We start from the raw sequence: 18,150 nt of genomic DNA, 5'->3' as shown, positions 1-18,150 counted from the left end.
GAGGTACATCAATTTCTTTGTTATAATTGGACCGACCAATTCTTGGATGCTAAGCCAAAGTGGAGGATTTGTTTTATCATGTGGATCATTTTGCATCATATCATTTGTATGATTGAAGTTTATCTTTTTGCAAACTCTTTCTCTCACGTTTTTCTTGTTCGATATTCTAAACTAGTCTAATATAAAGGGAGAGATCAAACACGAGTGTAAGGGACCAAACACGCTATTTAAGTCAAATGACCTAACCGACGTCTGCGTTTCTCTCACTTCTAAAATGATATAACTTTATCTTTCTAGCCCATTTAAATTTAAACTTAGTTTGGTTGAACTAAGGGCACTTCCAGCAGTCAAACTCTTGCCATGGCAAGGGGGGGCTAAGGCTGACACTATTCACATGAATAGTGTCAGCCTTGTAAAAAGTAAGTTCCACTTCCAGCAGTTGCCCGGGCAAAGGGCAAGTACTATTCAATTTTTTGTTTTTTCACAAATTTGTTTACCTAAACAATTAATTTGGACAATATTTTCGGATAAAATTTTTGGGTTCGTACTTGTCAATACTTGAGTAAAAAGTGAATAATAGTATAATTAGAAGAAAATATATGAGGATTTGGTGTTGAAAGTGAAAAGTTTTGGTAGGTATTTGTAGAAAAAAAAATTACAAAATTTTTGGGTTTTTTATTTATAAAAATATAAAAATTTCAATTTTTTTTCAATTTTTTATTGCACAAAAATTGGCTGCCGTTAGATTGGAGGAAAAATTCTGATCGGAGAGCCCAGAACGCGACACTTGGCAGAGAGATGTTGGCTGCACTGTAGCGCGCTGACGTCATCCAGCCCGCAGGCAACAGCTCGGGCCCCCTCCCCCTTCGGGCCAGCCCAGGCTCGTGGCCCCCACAGCTTGCCCGGGCCAACCCCTCCTGCTGGAATCAGTTTTTGGGCTACAGTAGGCCCCCAGCCCTTGCCTTCGGGCTCTGCTGGAAGTGGCCTAAGATATGGACTTAGTGTTGGCCTTCAAGTTGTTGGATCATAACACAGGCCCAACACACTCATAAAAAACAAAAAGGTAAACTGAAAATAGGAAATCAATCAAATAGGGAATCTTCATATTTCGTGTGCATTTTGATCTGCAAACAATAATATAATATAAATCATGAAACAAAGTGAGAAGGAAAAAAAAACAATATTGGTACAAGTATGTGTGTGATCATAGCTCACCCCCTTTGATAATTTTATCTTCCCCTTGGATCCAACAACTCAGAAAACACAGCACTTGATGTTGCATCAGATTCTTGATCACTCATTTGGGGGAGCCATTCTGGCATGTATGGGATGTAATTTGCACTGTTCTCAGATGAAACAGTTTGCATAGAAGCCTCTTGTAGTTGAAGAACATACTCCAAATTCCACAGAACATCTCCCATTGTTGGCCTATCAACTCCATATTCAGCCAGGCACTTCTCTGCTGTTTCACCAAATTTTCTAAGAGATTCAAGATTGACATGTCCTCCAAGATGGGGGTCTATAATCTTTTCTAGTCTTCCCTTCTTTTGCCAACTCATAACCCATTCTGCTATATTAACCTGTTCTCTAGGGAGGGCAGGGTTTATAGGAGGCCTAGCACATAAGACCTCTAACAGAACTACTCCAAAGGAATACACATCTGACTTCTCTGTGAGCTGCTGTCGACGATAGTAATCCGGATCAAGGTAACCAAAGCTACCCTTCACTGCAGTGCTTACATGTGTTTGATCCAATGTAGGGCCTAGCTTTGACAATCCGAAATCAGCCACTTTTGCAGTGAGGCTTTCATCAAGAAGTATGTTGGTTGTTTTAACATCACGGTGAATTATACTCTCTGCTGCTCCTGTGTGAAGGTAATGCAAGCCTTTTGCAGCTCCAATGCAAATTTCAAGCCTTTGTTTCCAAGAAAGCGGAGAAAGATTCGAACCATACAAGTGCTTTCGCAGAGGACCCTTGGCCATGTACTCATAAACAAGGATCATCTCATTGAGTTCCTCACAGTAGCCTATCAGAGAAACCAAATGCCTGTGCCTGAGCTTTGATAGCATGTCAATTTCTGTCCTGAATTCAATAAGTCCCTGTTGTGACCTTGGATTTCCGCGCTTCACTGCAACCACAGTCCCATTTTCTAGCACTCCCCTGTAAACCTTTCCAAATCCACCCACTCCCAAAACCAAGCTCTTGTCAAAGTTCTTCGTTGCTTCACGAACCTCCGAGAAAGCCAGAATACGACCTAAACTAAGAGAATGTGCTGTGGAATCATAACTGCAAATGGAAACTTTTGAATCAGAAATCCCCAAATGGCTAGGTAATGATATCCAGGCTGAGCACTGAGGCTTCAGCTTCTTTTGATGGATTTTACGCCAATACAAATAGAAGGCAGCTGACATGAGCACCAAAACTACAAACCCTGCTGCCGAAGAAGAAATTGCAAGCAGCATCCACTTTTTCTTGCCTGCAGGGGATCTTGTGTCCATTTTATGATTCCCTGGAAGATTCCCATGAAGGCTGTGTCTATGATTGCTCATTTTCATAATCTCCAAACCATTCAAGATTGCATTGGATGAGAGGTCTCTTAACATAGGAGGACCTACTTGCACCAAAATCCGATTTGAGCCCATCGAAACATTTGTCACAAAGTCTATGAAGTAAGCTGCTGATAATGCCATTGTCCTGCTTGAGATATCAAAAGAGTCTAGAGCAGATTGTTGGTTGATATACACATTGAAAACCAAACGATTGAGAGCTACACTTACAATGTCACAAAAATGCAATCTGATAAGATAGCTGAAGCCATGCTCAACTTCAAATGCCCATGAAATGTTAAATTTCTGATTGCTGACCTGTGCATCCGCCATCTCTTGAGCTGTGGCATAAACCCAATTTGGTGCAATTTCAACTGAAACTCCAACAGAGTATTTGATTCTGCTGGGATTGGCTGCAACATTCCGGGCCGCAGCAGCATTGACAAGAAAAGCATGGTCTGGATCCCATGTCCTCCACAGTGAGTCATTCTTGGGGATTATATGTTGACCTCCCATGTTTATCCTATAAGCTGTCTCGAAAGTGACATGTTTAGGAACATCAACTGCAGGCCCCAATGGAACAGGCATTACTTCGGTACTTGGGAATTGCCCATCAGGCACAGAAACAACCTCTATCCCATTGATGAATGCAATTGAACCATTCCAAGGTGACAATGTAAGAACCAGTTTCTTAGAACTTGTTCCATCGACTTGAAAAACATATTCCTTCACTAGATGAGAGGTTTTGCCAACTTTCGAAAAAGAAAACCCATGAAGCAGTGTAATTCCATTAGCCACAACAGAGAAGACTGCAGATTTCAAATTGAACTTTGGGTTCTCAAAAGGGTAAAAATGCAATCTAAGCCAATGACGACCAATCTGCTTAGTGTTAACGGTATAAGATGAAGTTTCTCTAAAAACCTGGGCAGAAGTATAGAGATTTGAGTGGTTTGACAAACTGGTTTCAGGATCTGAAACTGCAGTGTGGCCTTGTGAAGATAAAGTAACATGTGGGTTCCCAGAATCAGGCTGAAAAACCCTGCCATCCCCAAACTCCATTGCCTTGCTTCCCCCACAATCAATAAAGAATTGATCTTGAGGAACAAAAGAAGCATATACAAATACAACTGATGGGATTGATGAAACACAAAGAACAATGCAAATCAAGGAAATCCCATTTAGACAACCCATTTTTGTATACAGAAATGAGAAATATTTCTACCAATATCACTAGGACATAGCCTGTAACCTTGCCTTGATTTTGGTATGTAAATGCTGTGTATGCACATACCTCATCTTGAGAATTAAATGAAAGCAGAGCATACCTGTTCTTCAATCTACTTGGGGAAGAATTAACAATAATAAGGCTGGGATTCTGTGGAAGGAAAAAAAACACAATATGAGAGAGAGAGAGAGAGAGAGAGAGAGAGTTTTCTCAGTGGAAGAGGAAAAAGAGGCAGTTTGGGTTTGTGTTGAAGAGATGATAGTGAGTTGTTACCAAAAAAAAGAGATGATAAAGAGTGAAGATGCTGTTTCCAAGGTCTAGCCAGTGACTGTCTAATAAAGAATATTAAAATACAGTTAACATATTGTCAGATTCAAGTCTAAATTTCATAAATGTGTTAAGTGTGATGTGTCTTTCTTGAAATCATTAAAACCTCTTCCAGAACTTAGATCTTCCCTTACTTTAAGGCACCATCCACAAGATTCTCTTTTTTTTTTCTTTTTCTTTTTTTCTCTCTAATTCAGTCAGCAGATTCCCTGTTGAGTGTTGACCAACTGTATTCTGCTTTCATTTTCAAACCATTTGCTGCTTCCAGACCAGGCTTAAAGATTCAATATATTATTATGCAGCTACATTAATAAATAAATAGATAATGATTTGTTGCATGTGATCTGATTAAATTAGTTTAAATTAAGCCACAAAAAAGCTGGTGCTCAACAGAAGCATGGCAATTTTGTTCAAGTGTGATCTTGGCAAAAAAATAATTAATGATGATCACATGCTCCTCCCCTTGATTTGATTTAAGGAGTGGTCCTCTTTCTAATGTATTCATCCTATGCCCAAAATTTCTAGTTTACAATGGAGAGCATGAAAACCTCTGTCCATTTTTTAAAAAAGGGAATATAAAATCCACAATTTGGTTAATAAACTTGTTTTAAGTGTTGGAAAAGAAAGTCAGAAATTCATCATATTTTATTTTGTTTTCATCATCTTGGGTAACCAAAACTCATACATTCAAATGTCAAAAAGACCAGTTCTTGAAGGGTAAATTTAAAAACTGAATGAGCATCTATCTGTACAAAGAAAAAAAACACTGAATGAGCAAACCACAACAAAGAGTTTCAAGATAACTGAAATATCCATATTCAATTAATAAAAAATACATCTCATTAACTAATCTAGCCAGACAATCACAATAAATCCTCATGTGACGAGAGAGATATTCACATACAACTATACTAAATTAGATGTATATCTCTCATAAGATAACGAGTGGATTTTTTCTTGAAATGTTTGAGTCCTTTTCTGTAAATCCTTTAACACGGAGAGATGGTACTTCACTGCCCGAATGGTGAGGCCACGGTGGTGCTCTACCAGCTTCAGAATGCGCTTTGCGGTTGCCTTTCCAAGCCCACCCAACTGGATCACTGCCTCCACCAACTTCTCGTGATACTCCGGTGTCCATGAAAACGCCGAGTCCTCCTCCTCCTCCTCCTTATTAATGTTAAGCCGTTCAAGGTCTCTCATCAAAACACTGTGAGCACTGGCTTTCTGGTTACTCCGAAAACGCTGAAAGTGGAAGATGTGGAGCAAGAGAGTTGAGCGGGGAATAAGCCTGAAGGCCTCGTTGTTCATGAGCTCCACCATCAGGATCGTCCTCCTGGGTGTACGAACTGTGAGATCTCCCAAATCTAACCGGATCATGGCGTCCACGAATAGCTTGTGGTGCTCCAGCGTCCACTCGATTGCTTCCACCCTACTTCTTCTTTGTGTTTGTGGCCTCCTCTGGTAATTTCTTTCCAAACCCTCATCATGATTTTCTCCGTCCACTTCCATATTGATAATTTTGATCTCTCAAATAGAAAATTAGGTTAGGCTAGCAAGGAAGTCCCTGTTTATATAGTGCTTAGGAAAGTACCTCTCTTGTCACGCAAGTCATAGGCAAAATCTCCCATTCCTAATCCTATTAGGAAACTAACCAAACCTTTCCAACCATAATTGAGTATGGGCCAGTAACCCAGGCCTCAATGGGTCAATATAAAATAAATACTATAAAGCCTTCTTTTTAGTCACGTGCATGTCCCGTGTAAGAGCTCGCCGGGCCAGAGTCCACTCAACCCCCATCAAAAAGCCGAACTGAAAGCTTGAGTCTCCACCATCCACTTCTTACAATCAAAATATGGCAATTTCGTCATCCCTCTCAGTGAGCTGGGTCTCCACTACCATTCCTGACAAGGTAAACGCACCAAGTTTATATCTTTGAGCGATCTTCGTTAAGACTAATCCCTGTATTTGTTTTTGCACCAGTTTCAATTAACTCTGCCTAATCACAACAATGAGTTGCCACGAGCTACCACCACTGCTTATTTTTCTTCCAAAAACATCACATGCTCAGCAGAGCCAGCCTCCATTGATGAAAGTAAGATTACCCATCTCAGATTTTTTCTTTCTTTTAGTGTTGCATATTTATGGCATGCCATATTTGATGGGCACCCAACATTGCTTCTGAGTTTTGCTTCAATTTATGTGAATTTTGGCTGTGTGTGCATTTGTCTAGAGAATTTCTCCTACATTGTTCTTGATTAACTGCCTGGTTTAATTTGTATCATGTAAATGGTTTTTTACTGAAGAATATGTTTTATGAATTGTCATTATAACCAACGGAGTGTTAGTTGGATTGGTTCAAACCTTTGGTGTGCTCTCAAGTGGTATTGGGTTCAAGCTCCCATAGTACCCGTGTGTGTGAGTTTCCCCTCCTCCTTCCTAATGTTGGCCATAAAAAAATTTTGTCATTATAAAATGGTAAATACTCACATATAAAGAAAGATTTTGATTCGAACTTCATCAGATTCCAATAAGCTTTATATCCATAACTGATTGATGAACTTGATCAAATTCAGGCCATTACAAGAGAAGGCCACTACTGTTAGGAGTGGGAGCACTAACTACTAGTCTACTTCAAGCAAGCTCCCTCTTTGCTGAAGGTATGATGCCTAAACTTGTATTTCTATAAACTATATCCTCTGAATTATAAATTGGTAACCAATTCTCTTCAATGTGAAGAAATACCGGAAAAGTACAGAGCTTTTGTTGACAAAGTAGATGGGTATTCTTATTACTACCCCTATGATTGGAGGGTAAGAAAATCAACATTATGCAGAAGCCTAATTTTTCCCACAGGGAAAATCTCTTTCTTCATCAGAATAATTTCTGCGGTTTCATCTTTCAGGATTTTGAGTTCAGGGCACATGACTCTGCATTCAAGGACCGATATATGCAACTGCATAACGTTAGAGTGAGATTTTTACCAACAAATAAAACAGACATTCATGAATTGGGTCCAATGGAAGAGGTAAAACCTTTGCATTTTTTGGTTTGGGTTGTTTTATATTCTCTATAAAGTTTTTTAAGTGGCCCTTGACAAGTTTCCATTTTGAACAGGTGGTTTCCGATTTGGTTAGATATAAACTTGCTTCACCCAACCAGTATGCAACTATATTTGGCATGCAGGAGGTTGTATTCTTTGCATTTATCCTCTTTAAATAGAAGAACTCTTGCACTGTACAACTCTAACATCTTCATAACTCCTGCATTGGCTATCTATGGAGTGCAGAGAAACATAGATGGGAAAAACTATTACACCGTCGAGTATGGACTTCAAACTCCAAACTTTGCTACCAATTCCTTTGCAACCGTAGCCATTGGAAATGGTAAGCATCCATCATCTTAACAAATATTTAGATCGCACGTTCGAACAAGAATCTATCGGGTCCAAATTCCCAGTCGGACAACCTAACACACCAAAGATTCCATGTTTTTTCTCATTTCTTGCAAGAATGAAGAAGCTAACATAGTTCCAAAATTCAATACTAAGTTGGCATGTTGTGTCTTACAGGGAGATTTTACACCCTAATTGTGGTAGCAAATGAAAGGCGGTGGAAAAGATACCGCAACCAGCTTAAAGTGGTAGCAGACTCTTTCAGGATGCTTGACATCTGAGACGCAATGTCATGGAGAAAGCCAATCGCCGATGTGAAATTCAAGATTTGTTTTTCGTGTTAAGGAATGAAATTCCCATTTGGTGTGTATATATATATATATATACTTCCTAAGAAATCCATTGCTATATGCTTCTTCTCTATATCTTTGCATCAACCGAGCATGGATGTACAGAGTAATGAAGAAGACGAAAAAATAAAGCACCGAATCAACTTCAACAACTGGATTAAAAATGATAAGGTTAAGGTATTTGAACAGGCAAAACACAATCTAATAATTGAAGATTCAGGGCAAATTTCAAATCGTGGAACCAAGCAGGAAAAAATTAATAGCATTAAATAATCTATATATTTACAAAGGTTACAACAAAGAGTGAGCCAAGTAAAACTAAGAATTTTAGGGAAAACCCCCGCAACCTCAGTAGAGACCTTGAATTGATACCCATTTTTCTGCTTAAAACAATCAATATACCATGGAGACGAAGCACAAACACCAACCTAACCATGCTTGCCTCCTAAAGAATTAGCCCAGGTAGCACATCCTCAAAGACCAACCAAACACCAAAAACCCTATTCCTAAACCCTAGATTTAAACAATATAACTACGAATCCGCCGCCTCTGCATTCCATGCCTCATTCTGCTATAAACATTGTTACAACCCTCAGCATCTCATTCTCATTTCTCCCCAGCTTACTCTGGAACCCACAGATAGATCCATCATCAGGTGCAGATGTCTCCAGCAATTCCAAATGAGGGAATGGGAACTATACAGATGAACCAAATGTGAATTCTCGACAATTGAAGACCCATCCTAAACAAGTCGGTGTTGACGCAAACCCTTGCCGAAGTGCGGTTGCATCAAACGGACATAGAGACCATTCTTCGCCATTAAAGAATCATGGGACCCTTCTTCCACAATTCTCCCTCCATTGAGAACTACAATGTTATCAACATGCCTCATCATTGCAGCTCTATGGGCTATCAAAATGGTTGTTTTGTTCCCCATGATTAATGTATCAAGAGCCTCCTGCACCACTCGGCTTGACTCGGATTCAATGGACGAGCTTGCTTCATCCAATAACAAGATGGGAGCATTCTTTAGCACAACACGAGCAATTGCAATTCTCTGTTTCTGTCCTGGGGTCAGGTCAACACCTCTCATCCCCACATGCGTGTCATAACCATGAGGCAAGCTGCTGATGAAATGGTGAGCATTTGCTATTCTTGCAGCCTCTTTCATCTCAGCTTCGGTAGCATTGTGCCTTGCATATATTATATTTTCCCTGATTGTTGTGGAGAAAATGATGGGCTCCTGCTGAACAAGACCTAGGTGGTTCCTCAACCATCTCAAATTATAAACTTTCAGATCTCGGCCATCCAGTAAGACTTGGCCAGCAACTGGATCATAAAATCTCTCAATCAAAGAAATTATAGTGCTCTTTCCTGATCCTGAAACTCCCACCACAGCTACAGTTTGCCCTCCGTTTACTTTAAGACTGAAATTGCTCAGTACCAACAGTTCTGGGCGAGTTGGATAACAGAAGTCAACATTTTTCAACTCAATGCTTCCATAAACATTTGGTGGTTTCATTGCTGAGTTTTCATCTGGCTCAATCTTTGGCACTCGATCAATGATTTCAAATACTGAAATGAGAGATTTACGGCGTTTTAGTATGTAAGGAGCCAACCCAAAAGGCTCTACCAGTGCGAAAGTAGCAAAAGAGAAAACCATGTACTCCTTGATAGCAGTAGGTAGATCCATATACTCCTTTTTCACAGAGATTGCAGTGTACCAGAGAAGAAGGGCGTTACAGGCAAAAAGAAGGAACTGCGAAAAGCCAAATGCAAAGCCAATGGCCATTCCATGAAAGAAACTCTGCTTAAATATTTTCTTTAGCTGCAATCTGTACAGCTCCATTACCTTGTTACCAGCACAAAATGCTACGACAGTGTAAATGTTTCTAACTGCATCCTCGAGAACCAAAGATGCCTTCCTGTGCATCTCCTGAATTCCCCTTGAGAAACCAGCAAGCCATAATTTCTGCAACATTCAGAATGAAAATAATAGATTATTATAAATAAACCCAATCCTAGACATGTATTTATAAAAAAACCCAAACACTATTTAAACATAGAAACACACCCAAAATCAACAATTGTATATTTTTTGGGTGTGTTTATAAATGGGTTTTGAGTGTGTGTAATGATGGGTTTTGGGTGTGTTTATAAAGTGTTTTGGGTGTTGGGTTTTTTTGTAATTTCAGCCCCCATTTTGGTTGTTTTAGTGAAACTCCCTGAAAATAATGAGGTTTTTTTTGGGTCAAAAAACCAATGGCAATGCATCATTAAATCAAAAGGGTACTAAATTCGACGAGGAGCATAAATAACTTCTTTAAACAAGACAAAGTCACAGAACCCAATCAGACAACACTATGTAACAAACACCAACTATAAATATCTAGATTTGTATCTCTAATTCAGCCAAAAGGATGATTTCATAAAAGAGAAGCCAGGCATATTATCACTTAATAGATCCCTGAAGATAATCAAAACTTAGTTTTCAAATCCATCATAGGTAAAAGGCATAATAATCATAATGCAGCTTTATACAAAAAAAGGTTTCCCTTGGATACGTGCCCTTTCCCAAGGCGGTAATGGGAAGCACTGAAAATTAGTAATTGGAATGTGCAATGCAAAAGTTTGAAGCTCCTAAGAAGTTGATTGCTTTCCACTAAATGGTGCTCACCAACACATGGGTACTGCTAATTTTGACATTAAAGTTTGGAGAATAAAGAAGGGGCAAACTGATCAACCAGAGAAACCACAATCTATTCTTACAAGAAACAGAAAAAAAAAATGCATATATAGAAACCCTAACTGTCATCCACAAGTTGACTGAACAATAAATTAAAACAAACACAACTCGACTCGTGTAGAAATATCAGGACAATTTTACATTATTAAGTAGATATGATGAAAACCTGTGCAATGGCAGAAATAGTGAGAATTGGTAGAGTTGCCAAAGCCACTAGTGCTAATCGCCATTGTAGCAACATCCCAATGAGAACAGCCACAATAATAGCAGCACTATCCTGTATAAATATTGAAAGCCGATTGCTAAAAGCAGCCCGTACAAATGTAGCATCATTTGCCAAGCGCATGGATAAGGTATCGGCACTGTTCTCTTCTTCATCAAACCATCCAGCTTCATTGCGCAGCATTGCTGTCACATGATTGCAAAATGTAAGATAAAGTGCCCACACGGTACAATGCAATATCTAAAACTAATAAGAGATTAAAGAGTCACGCACCTGAGAACATCATTCTACGAACTCGTTCTGTCATTTTCTCCCCCATAATACCAAAGTAGAAATGCTGCAAGAAATTGGCAACGACTGTCACTATACCCATGCAAGCAATGATCAAGCACCATTTGTCTACTTCCTGACTCAAGTGACGACCTTCATCACCTCTGTAGTATGCTGTTACTATCAGTGCAATAACATAAGCAAGAAGAGGATTAAAGGAACCAAAGATAGCAGCACCAATGCTTCCTAACACAGCATAAAGCCACTCTGCAAAACTAAGCTGTGCAAGCCTCCAAAATGATGGTGCCTTCTTTTGATGTGTGCTTTTTTCTTCCTTCAATTTCATGGGAAAATCATCCGAATGGCTATGTGGACGGCTAAAGGTTTGTGAATGGGAACGCTCATTTTTCGGATCAGATGTCAAAAGGGGTGAAACAGGGGATTCAGGGTCCGAACCATTCGATGTCTGTTGATTTACAGACTGGACTTCAATCTTGGGTAACTCAGGTAGTCTCATTTCAAAACTATCCTGCCTTTTTATTGATGGTTCCTTATCTGCTGAATCCAAGGGCTGACCATTTTCCAACATTTTCTCTGCTGGAGGACTCCTAGCGTTTGGTGACTCCTGTGAGTTAAAATTGCCATCTCCCATCCGGAACATGCCACTAGCTCTCTGAAGCGAGGGTGATTTCATCATTTTTGGAGATGATGGTTCTTGGAAGCTTTGACTTGCCGAAGAATCCTTTTCAATTTGGAAGGTTGCAGTCTCCTTGTAGTTCCTCATTGGCATCCTGTATTAACAGAAATCATAAAGACATAACTTGGTAAGAAGAAAAATGATAATCCATTTCAAAATAGAAATTATTGTGTGGTTACATACAACTCCAAACAGATAGTGCAAAGATAATCACAGGAAATCTTCAACCAAGCTAAAGGAAGAACAACTGTTCTTCTACCATACCTCCTAGGAAGTTTTGCAGCCTCTTCACATTTGAGAAGCTCCGCATATAGGCCATCCAGAGTTAATAACTCATCATGCGTACCCATCTCAACTAGTTGGCCTTCCTCCATCACAGCTATATAATCAGCGTTCCTTATAAGACTAAGCCGCCGAGCTATAATTATAGTTGAACGTCCCAACATGAGGAGATCTAGAGCTTCTTGAACAGCTCTTTCAGCCTCAAAATCAAGTCCACCAGTGACCTCATCAAGCAAAAGAATGGACGGGTTTAGAAGCACAGCTCTGGCAATTGAAAGTTTTATTTTTTGCTCTTCTGTCAATGCTAAGCCTGCTCTTCCCACCTGAAATGTGAAGATCAAAATGAATTTTTTTTTTTTAAGTTTCAAAGAAAAACAGCTGAGAAAAAAACTAACATAAAAACAGATATAGGTTCAATGTATATTTTGTGTTCCAAGTTTCACCTGTGTATCATATGATCCCTCAAGTGAGGTAATAAATGTATGCGCATGCGCTATTTTAGCAGCTTCTTCAATTTGATCCACTGTAGCATCCCGCCCATAAGCAATATTATCTCTTATACTCAAACTCAGCAAGGCAGGCTCCTGTGTGACTAGCCCTATCTGACTTCTAAGCCACTCCAGTCTCAGGTTCTTTATATTTTCTCCATCCAAAAGAACTTCTCCTGCACCACAAAATGGAAAAACCATTGGAATCTGCAAGCAGAAATTTTTGCTAAACGTTTCAGTGGAACCTTGAATGAAAAAGTGTAAACACACCACAATGGGAAAGAAATATGACCCTCATACCTAATGTAGGATCATAAAACCGCTCCATGAGGGGGATAATACTGCTCTTTCCAGAACCATTCCTGCCGACGAGTGCCACAGCTTTCTTAGCAGGTACAGTGAGGTAAAAACCACTCAAAATCGGGATCTCAGGACGAGATAGATAACTGAAATATACATTCCGAAACTCAATATTTCCTTGCACGGTCACTAGGGTAGTTCCCTCATGATTAACGGTAGAGGATGATCGACTTATCATCTCAAAAAGTCTATAAGCAGCAATTCGACCTTGATCAAATGAGTAGAAGTTTGTTGCCGCTTGATTCAGCCCACTGTAAATGAAGACAGAAATAACACAAAAGTAGAAAGGAATAAATTATAGGCATATGTTCCTAGAGAAAAGATAATATATATATATATGTATATATTTTAAAACATAAACAAGATGCTTACAGGCCACTTAATATTACAGCAAAAAGGGCTGTTATAATTTCACCACCATGAGCTCTCCCTTGCATAACCAGGAACCTTCCAACCCACAGTTGCAAGGCACAAGAACAAATGGCAAGACCATAAGTAAATCCAAGTCCAAGTCCTTGCACAAGGCTTATCAATATGCCATATCTGAGAGTTGCTTGCAGTGATGTTGCATACGAATACTTGGCTAATGTTTCGTTTGTAAATGCATATAACGTCCTAATGTAAGAGACTGCCTGCATAATCAACAAGCATGGAAATTTAAGAAACAATGCCCTTAACCACTTTGCCAAAATGACGACCATAACATATCCAAGACTATCAGTATAATTGATCTATCAACGCCATACTAAAAAAGCAATTTGTGACACTATTTGCAACAAATATGATGATATGACCCAAAAAAATAGGCAAAGAAGGAATTCTATTTGATTCCTTGGTTAGGTAAGATGGAAATTCATTATATGAACGACCATTACATATCCAAGACTATCAGTATAATTGATCTATCAACCAGACATTTCAAAGATGTGATACTAAAAAACACTATTTGTGACACTATTTGCAACAAATATGATTATATGGCCTGAAAAAAGAGGCAAAGAAATAATTCTATTTGAGTCCTTGGTTAGGTAAGATGGAAATTCATTATATTAAATAATAAACCTGTTCTGCAATGCTAGCAGCTTCAGCATATGCATCTTGAATATTCTCAGCAAGCCTATGGAGAAATATGTTTGATATTCCTCCAGCAGCAACAATAAATGGGCCAGTGGCCAAAGTTATTGCCGCAATCTGCCAACAGTTGATGAATCCAATAATGAGACCACTGAAAAATGTAGCCATGTTATGAATATAGTTCCCAACCTGCATTATCACAGTGCAATATAAATATTAGGCAAGACACATGCACCGAGAGATCACATACGTAAGAAGTTTGTCAGGAAAAAAAAGTGTGCTTGAAAAGGGGGACAGGGAAAGAGATGATATATTAGCTTTAGGCATACTTTTTCACTAAGAGCAGACTGAATGAGCAGCACATCACTCAATACTTGGCTCACAATGTCCCCGTTGTTTCCGTAGGTATCAAAAAAACTCATATCCTGATTAAGTAATACTTGAACATATTTTGACCTGATGACAGCAGTCTGCCTTTCTCCCGTCATAATCCAGCATGAGACCTCTATTACATAGAAAAAAGTTAGTACAAATGCATAGAAGCATATTCTGTGATGAAAGAAATGCAGTGATGACTAATTCTTCTAATGAAAAATCCATCTTACCAATCCAGCCAGCAGCAAAAACGCCTGTGGCAATATAAATGATGGATAAAGCAAGCTGCAAGCAGACAATAAAACAGTTATTGAATATGTGCTCATTCCTTCAACTTCCATTTCATACATTGATACTCATTGAGAAGATGGTATAATAAAGAATACAAAAATGTGCAGAAAGACAACAAAGACTCTTGGTTACTATAGAAGTCCAAGGAGAAAAACAGAAAATTATAATTTAAGTCTGAATACAAATCAGAAGCCGCCAGTTAATCAATAGATTCTTTTTGCTGTGTATTCTTATAAATTATTTCAACTACACACATTTTTCTATAATGCAAAAACTTCTGAACCAATGTTGTCAGACAAAACTTGAGTTAGAATTACCTTTAAACTTATATATATCTTTTATATACATCTACTAGGACATTCTTGAAACATTTCGCACCTCATAATAGATAAACGACATGCTATATCTCTCTCATAATCATATAAAGTTGATAGGCGAAAAAGATTACCACCACACCTCCAAAGACAAAAATATACATTTTTTGTGCATAAAAATATTCTCAGTAATTCAGTGTGCCAATAGATTGGGAAATGAATCAGTGGCAAAACAATTAAACCCCAGAAAGCAAGCAACAGTTCAAACATACCATAGTAACACTTGCTTATGAACATCTATCAGCGGTAAAACAAGTAATGAATAAGCCTATGCCCCTCATATGAGATCTTCCCTTTCTTTTAGATGATTTCAACACTACTATTAAACAACCATCTTCCTTTATCAAACAAGAGGATTCAAATCTACGCATGGAAAGTTAAGCAGCAAACAGAAATTTCTATCCCTAGTACTAAAGCTACTACAAAACCTCAAACGATTAATTGGGAACACTGCATCCCAAACTTCTTAAAGCAGCTCAGGCTAACCGAAAAAACAAAAAGAAAAAATACCTACAAACAATAAATTCGAATACTATATGTCCCACACTTAAACCATCGGTTTCCAGCTCAATTTAAAAGAAGACTCACTTAATAGCACAGTTTCAATCCTTTTTGTCATCAGCCAAACGGAAAAAACACGTGCTAGGGTTTCAATAAATCAAGATAACTCACATCCATAAACTTCTGGTACTGCTCCGGGGTAATTCCATGCGTCGGCGGCGGGCCGCCTGGGTGGTTTTTGCCGATCCAGAGTATCTGAATTATCTTCGCGAAGTAGTGCAAGTACACCACGAGAGCCGTCCCGTGAGCCGCGGCTGCGAGCGATCCAACGGTCATGAGAACCCAATCGAGGCGGTCCGCGCAGGTGAAGAGCTGCGAGAAGGGCACGGCGGCCGCCGGCGGCTCGATCTCCTCCGGCTCCTCTATCTCCTCCTCCTGCTCCATCGGCTGGGCTGACGCGTCAGCACTCTGGTCCATGTACGGCGACGGCGACTCGGGCGGCTCAGACACCTCGGAGACCGGCGTCAAGGGCTGTATGTGTGGGGGCGACCACCCGAACAGCCCCCGAGAGATCATCATCTTGGCGGTGGAGAAATTACCGTTGTGTCCCTAGCTCGCTTCCTGTCCTCCTGGTACACCTCCCTCTGTCCCAAAAACCCTAAACCTAATTGTACCTATTTTTCTCTCTCCCTCTAAATTTAGCGGGATCTGTGCTAAATTTAGAGGAGATTTTGATGTTTTGATGTTTCGGTTTCTCTGTGATTTTCTGCTGTTTTTTGCTTTTTCGAAAAGCAGCAGAAGAGATGAGACGAAGAAGACGAAAAACAACGAGTCGTCGATGGGCTGGCGACTCGGTCAAACAAGGCGGAGAAAGACAAACAAGGAAGAAGCAGAAGCAGAAATATTGACTCCACGCACTCCCACTGTCACATACCCAAAAAATAAAATAAAATTTCAAAAATACGAAAATGAAAATGAAAACATCGTTCTTCTTCGTATTTCTGTTTTGGTTAACGGTCAAACGCCGGCGATGAAGATATGCGTTTTGGAGGGATTTGCAACCTGGGTAATGTTTTTTGGGGGTAGTTTGGTAATTTGGCGGGGAATGATTGTGTTGGTAAATGTGTGAACAGCTGTGCTGTGTGAGGTCTGCTGAAATTACGTTAGAGTCCAGGAGGTTGGGAGGTGGGAGGGTGACACGTGTGGATTTCCGTGATATGGGCGGGGAGATTAGTTGGCTTTTCGCTTATATTTAAATGGAATTTTTTAAAGATTTTTTTTTGGGAGTCTATGGGGTGTCATGTGTGTGAGTAAAGAGTGTAGGAGGAGCAAAAAGAGAGATATGATTGAGAAGGAGAAAGGGATGAGCTTTCTTTTTCTTTTCTTTTGGTGCCAGTGCATTTGCTCTGTTCCCTCTCATTCTTTTTCATTTTGCCTTTTGGGTTGGTAGGTACCATTTGTTTATTGGAGTAATGTTGCCAAGCTGTTCCCCCTTTTTCCTTCCTCATTGAAAGGAAAACAAATAATGTTGAGGGAAATATGTTATGTGTTATATTGTTACACACTTTGGGAATTGTCAATCTTAATGTGAATTCATGTTTGAATTCGAAAACAATGCCTATGTTTTCGCATAACTTATGAGAAAGTTCGTTGCTTTGTTTTCAAGTTCCGTTGAAGTTATGATCGATTTTCAATTATTGTTTGGTCTTGTGATGTCTGGTCTTCATTTTATTTAAGGAAATCATGAGTTCAAATCTTACAAACGACAATTGTTGAATTATCTTAACATTATAAACTTTTACTTTCTTCCTACGGATCTTTATATTCATCGAAAAGGATGGGAACCGCAAAGGCACCACTTCATTATGTGAATTTTAAGTTGCTTGTGTCACCTTGATTTGATGTTGAGCTTGCATCTGTAATTAATCAACAATAATCCGGCAGCAAAGTCTTAAGTAGTTAAAAAATCAAACCAACTTTTCTTAAAAGCATTTTATTACCATTTATTGGCTTTTTGGTTGATGTAATGTAGAATTCAATTCAGTTGTGTTAGCTTAGTATTATGCTGCGTAATCATGATGAAAGCAAAGTTTTTATGTTTATTGCATTCTAAGAAACATATTATAGAAAAAAATCATACTGCACAATTTCTTTTGATTATTATTATTGAACTTCATCAACACGATTAGTTGATGATAGATCTGAATTGACATGATTGACTTGATAACTAATTATATGTATTTGGAACATCAATATTAAACACTTGGATAGGGTGTGTACATCGGTTCGAAACCAATAAATTTTTATCAACCAATCCAATCCAATCCAATTTTTTTTATTGGATTTGAGATTTTACAATATGATCCAATATGTTCAGATGTCAGGATCCAATCCAATCCAATTCAGGATTGAATGATCAGTTTTTATGAAAATATGATAATCAGAAAGATAAGCGTATAGAATTCAATCCTATAGAAAATATCATTAAGTATGTTCTAAATAGACATAAATAAATTTTAGAAAACAACACTACAACATGAAGTTTGACATTTAGAATTCAAGTTACATTCATTCCTTAAAAAAAGAAATGCTCAAGTCAACACAAAAACATAGAAATCTAACATTTTTAT

At 38.8% G+C, this 18,150-nt stretch overlaps 3 protein-coding genes across 3 annotated transcripts; 1 reads left to right on the top strand and 2 right to left on the bottom strand.

Annotated features, from left to right (window-relative positions):
• Positions 1–1,082: 1,082 nt before the first annotated feature.
• LOC110756582 (receptor-like protein kinase THESEUS 1) lies at positions 1,083–4,166 on the bottom strand. Its single transcript, XM_021958019.2, has one exon. The coding sequence runs from the start codon at positions 3,735–3,737 to the stop codon at positions 1,230–1,232; it is 2,508 nt and encodes an 835-aa protein (XP_021813711.1). The 5' UTR covers positions 3,738–4,166; the 3' UTR covers positions 1,083–1,229.
• A 1,682-nt stretch (positions 4,167–5,848) lies between these two features.
• Positions 5,849–7,912, top strand: PNSL1 (PsbP-like protein 2). Its single transcript, XM_021958155.2, has 8 exons — positions 5,849–6,007; positions 6,079–6,190; positions 6,672–6,755; positions 6,835–6,908; positions 7,001–7,123; positions 7,213–7,284; positions 7,385–7,481; positions 7,667–7,912. The coding sequence occupies exons 1-8, from the start codon at positions 5,951–5,953 to the stop codon at positions 7,768–7,770; spliced, it is 723 nt and encodes a 240-aa protein (XP_021813847.1). The 5' UTR covers positions 5,849–5,950; the 3' UTR covers positions 7,771–7,912.
• Positions 7,913–8,075: 163 nt separating this feature from the next.
• ABCB20 (P-glycoprotein 20) lies at positions 8,076–16,564 on the bottom strand. The gene is made up of 11 exons (XM_021958029.2): positions 15,692–16,564; positions 14,585–14,639; positions 14,309–14,484; positions 13,968–14,168; positions 13,278–13,537; positions 12,846–13,156; positions 12,501–12,721; positions 12,040–12,380; positions 11,082–11,869; positions 10,752–10,993; positions 8,076–9,811 (listed from the first exon to the last, which is right to left on the bottom strand). The coding sequence occupies exons 1-11, from the start codon at positions 16,097–16,099 to the stop codon at positions 8,582–8,584; spliced, it is 4,233 nt and encodes a 1,410-aa protein (XP_021813721.1). The 5' UTR covers positions 16,100–16,564; the 3' UTR covers positions 8,076–8,581.
• Positions 16,565–18,150: the final 1,586 nt, after the last annotated feature.

The sequence above is a fragment of the Prunus avium genome, chromosome 2 (assembly GCF_965620075.1).
Source record: "Prunus avium chromosome 2, drPruAviu1.hap1.1, whole genome shotgun sequence".
Lineage (NCBI taxonomy): Eukaryota > Viridiplantae > Streptophyta > Magnoliopsida > Rosales > Rosaceae > Prunus > Prunus avium.
The sequence above is the reverse complement of the archived record's forward strand: the minus strand, read 5'-3'. Positions and strand labels throughout refer to the sequence as shown.

Bases quoted from the DNA above. Each gene is read 5' to 3' on its own strand.
- LOC110756582 (XM_021958019.2), bottom strand. From the start codon at position 3,737: ATGGGTTGTCTAAATGGGATTTCCTTGATTTGCATTGTTCTTTGTGTT.
- PNSL1 (XM_021958155.2), top strand. From the start codon at position 5,951: ATGGCAATTTCGTCATCCCTCTCAGTGAGCTGGGTCTCCACTACCATT. The intron at 6,008-6,078 runs GTAAACGCACCA...TTTTTGCACCAG, and splicing joins CCACTACCATTCCTGACAAG to TTTCAATTAACTCTGCCTAA. The intron at 6,191-6,671 runs GTAAGATTACCC...GATCAAATTCAG, and splicing joins GCCAGCCTCCATTGATGAAA to GCCATTACAAGAGAAGGCCA.
- ABCB20 (XM_021958029.2), bottom strand. From the start codon at position 16,099: ATGATGATCTCTCGGGGGCTGTTCGGGTGGTCGCCCCCACACATACAG. The intron at 10,994-11,081 runs GTGCGTGACTCT...ATCATGTGACAG, and splicing joins TCGTAGAATGATGTTCTCAG to CAATGCTGCGCAATGAAGCT. The intron at 9,812-10,751 runs GTTTTCATCATA...TGAATGTTGCAG, and splicing joins CTATTTCTGCCATTGCACAG to AAATTATGGCTTGCTGGTTT.